Raw genomic sequence first — 2,210 nt, 5'->3', positions numbered from 1 at the left:
AGTTTAAAGTCTAGTCCCTGAACTCTAATAGGAAAAAAGGTGAGGCCACCACTTACCGGGTCTCAAGCTGGGCAATGACCCGGTGCCAACGATCCTGCAGCTGGGAGCCTTTTTCCTGATAGCGCTCCAAATCCAGGTTTCGCTCTGGGGTCAGACGACTCAGCTGCTCTGCTACTGCCTTAGCTTTGGCAATTTCCTCATCCAAGACTGAAAATACTGAATTCTTGCCCTTCACATCACTAAGCCAGTGCTATAAAAACATAAGTACAGGTTAAATATATTCCATGCTAAAAAGTAAAAAACTCAGACTAAGGTAGACCCCAAGGACATGGTCTACGGCTGGCTCCACATTATATTTGTGATTCAGAAGCTATGCCCTACAAAGAAGTGCCTCCACAGTCCTCATGCACACTGGGAAGTCAATGGCAGGCAGTATAGTAAAGAGAAATGAGCAAATAACTTGTGTGTGAAACCTGGCTCCACCACTTATAAGCCATGAAACCAAGACAAGTCATTTACCCAATCTGAATCTTGGTTTTCTCACCTGTGAATGGAGATGAAAATCTCTTCCCTATCCACCTCACAGATATGCTTGCGAAAATCAAATGAGATAACAGCTAAGTGATTTACAAACTTTACAGCAAAACCATTAATTGTATTCAATTATGCCTTGATTTCATTGGGGAGAAAAGAAATAGGCATAGTTCTTTATCTCTCTTTTCTAGCTAGACGTATTTCTCAGTCTCTTCGTGGAATCCATATTAAAATACATTAAATATGATACTCTGCTTAGTTCAAATACAACCTTAAGTCAGTGTTATGCCATCCAAAACTGTATTGCTCTGCTAACCCGAAGTAATGGGTATGTTACGTCAACCTCTAAGACACTCAGAACAACCAACCCGTAACGTAGAGCAATGGGACTCCAGAGCTGAGAGATCTGCTGGTACTGCTTCTTCTTGACTTAGCTTAATTTCATAACCTTTGACCAAGAGTTCAGCGTCCTGGATGCTACGCACTATAACATCGATTGTCTTGAGCCTGTGAGGGTAAAATCACCTTCATTAACACACTCATTTTGAGAGCTGCACCACAGACCTGGGGCACTATAAAGAAGTTCAGAAAACATAACTGCCGAAATCAATTTCATCATTACTAGATGATGACAGTTTCATAAAAAAAGAAAGCATGGTATACATGCTGCCAATTAAAGTTCTAAGTGGCACTGGGATATATACACATGCAATGAACTCATAGGAGAAAAGGCATGAGGCCAGAAACCTACTCAACACACTGAAGAATCTAAGATCTGTTATTCCTCAAGGTGGGGATAGGTAGGTAGAGGGAAGACCTTCAAAAACCAGTATTTAGTTTAGATTAAAATTTTTCTTTTTATTCTTTAAAGTCTTTTTTTCTTTCTTTTTTTTTTTCCAGAGGCATTTAATTAAACAGAAATGAGGTAGAAAATAGTCCTAACACTGCAAATCAACACCCACACTGGCATTTTGTTCACTGCGGCCCATATGAATCCGCTCCATACTTAGAACTAAAACCAAGGTCTCTTGTCATGGGTGCATGCTCTTCAAGATCTGCAGTCTCTCTGGATTGTTCATGAAAAACTCTGGACACTTTCCCTTCTCATCCCAAAGGAAAACATTGCCTTTTGGACCCAAATCCTCAGCTTACTCACTTGTTCAGATAAACAGTGGAGAGACCATATACATGGTCCATTTTTTCCACCACCAGATTGAGTTCTGTGCGCAGAGTTGGGACACTTGAACCAGATGGGGACTGATGGAGAAAGCTGTTGCATTTCATGGAAACAGCCTCCAAGTCTGACCTCACTTGCTGCAAATCTTCTTGGGTACGCTGTCAGGAATAAGACATACAACAAAGATGGAGACAGAATGAAACAAAGAAAGTAAAAAGAAGTCCTTATTTGTAATAGCAAAATATTGGAAACAACCTAAATGCCAAATATAAGAGAGTGGTTGAATAGACTATGAAACATCACTGAAGGGCACAGAAGGGAAAGAATATGAACTAATTTCTGAACAAAGTATCTGGATTATCAACATACCTTTAGGCTAATGACAAAAAGAACTAGAAATAAATGAACTTCAGTTAACTACTAGTTTTTATAGTAGTATGAGTTAGCAGTTCTGAAACTACTATCTCTACATGTTAGAATTAAGCAATAAGTAAAGTTG

General features: G+C 39.5%; 1 protein-coding gene across 1 annotated transcript; it reads right to left on the bottom strand.

Moving 5' to 3' along the window:
- Positions 1–56: 56 nt before the first annotated feature.
- On the bottom strand, positions 57–1,890 carry LOC105310697 (microtubule-actin cross-linking factor 1-like; the record flags this gene model as incomplete). The annotated part of the gene is made up of 3 exons (XM_011386827.2): positions 1,691–1,890; positions 903–1,041; positions 57–250 (listed from the first exon to the last, which is right to left on the bottom strand). Coding segments are annotated over exons 1-3 (461 nt in total), but the record flags the coding sequence as incomplete, so codon positions are not given.
- Positions 1,891–2,210: the final 320 nt, after the last annotated feature.

The sequence above is a fragment of the Pteropus vampyrus genome, unplaced genomic scaffold (genome assembly GCF_000151845.1).
Source record: "Pteropus vampyrus isolate Shadow unplaced genomic scaffold, Pvam_2.0 Scaffold9492, whole genome shotgun sequence".
NCBI lineage: Eukaryota > Metazoa > Chordata > Mammalia > Chiroptera > Pteropodidae > Pteropus > Pteropus vampyrus.
Note: the sequence above shows the minus strand (reverse complement) of the source record. Positions and strands in the feature narration are given on the sequence as shown.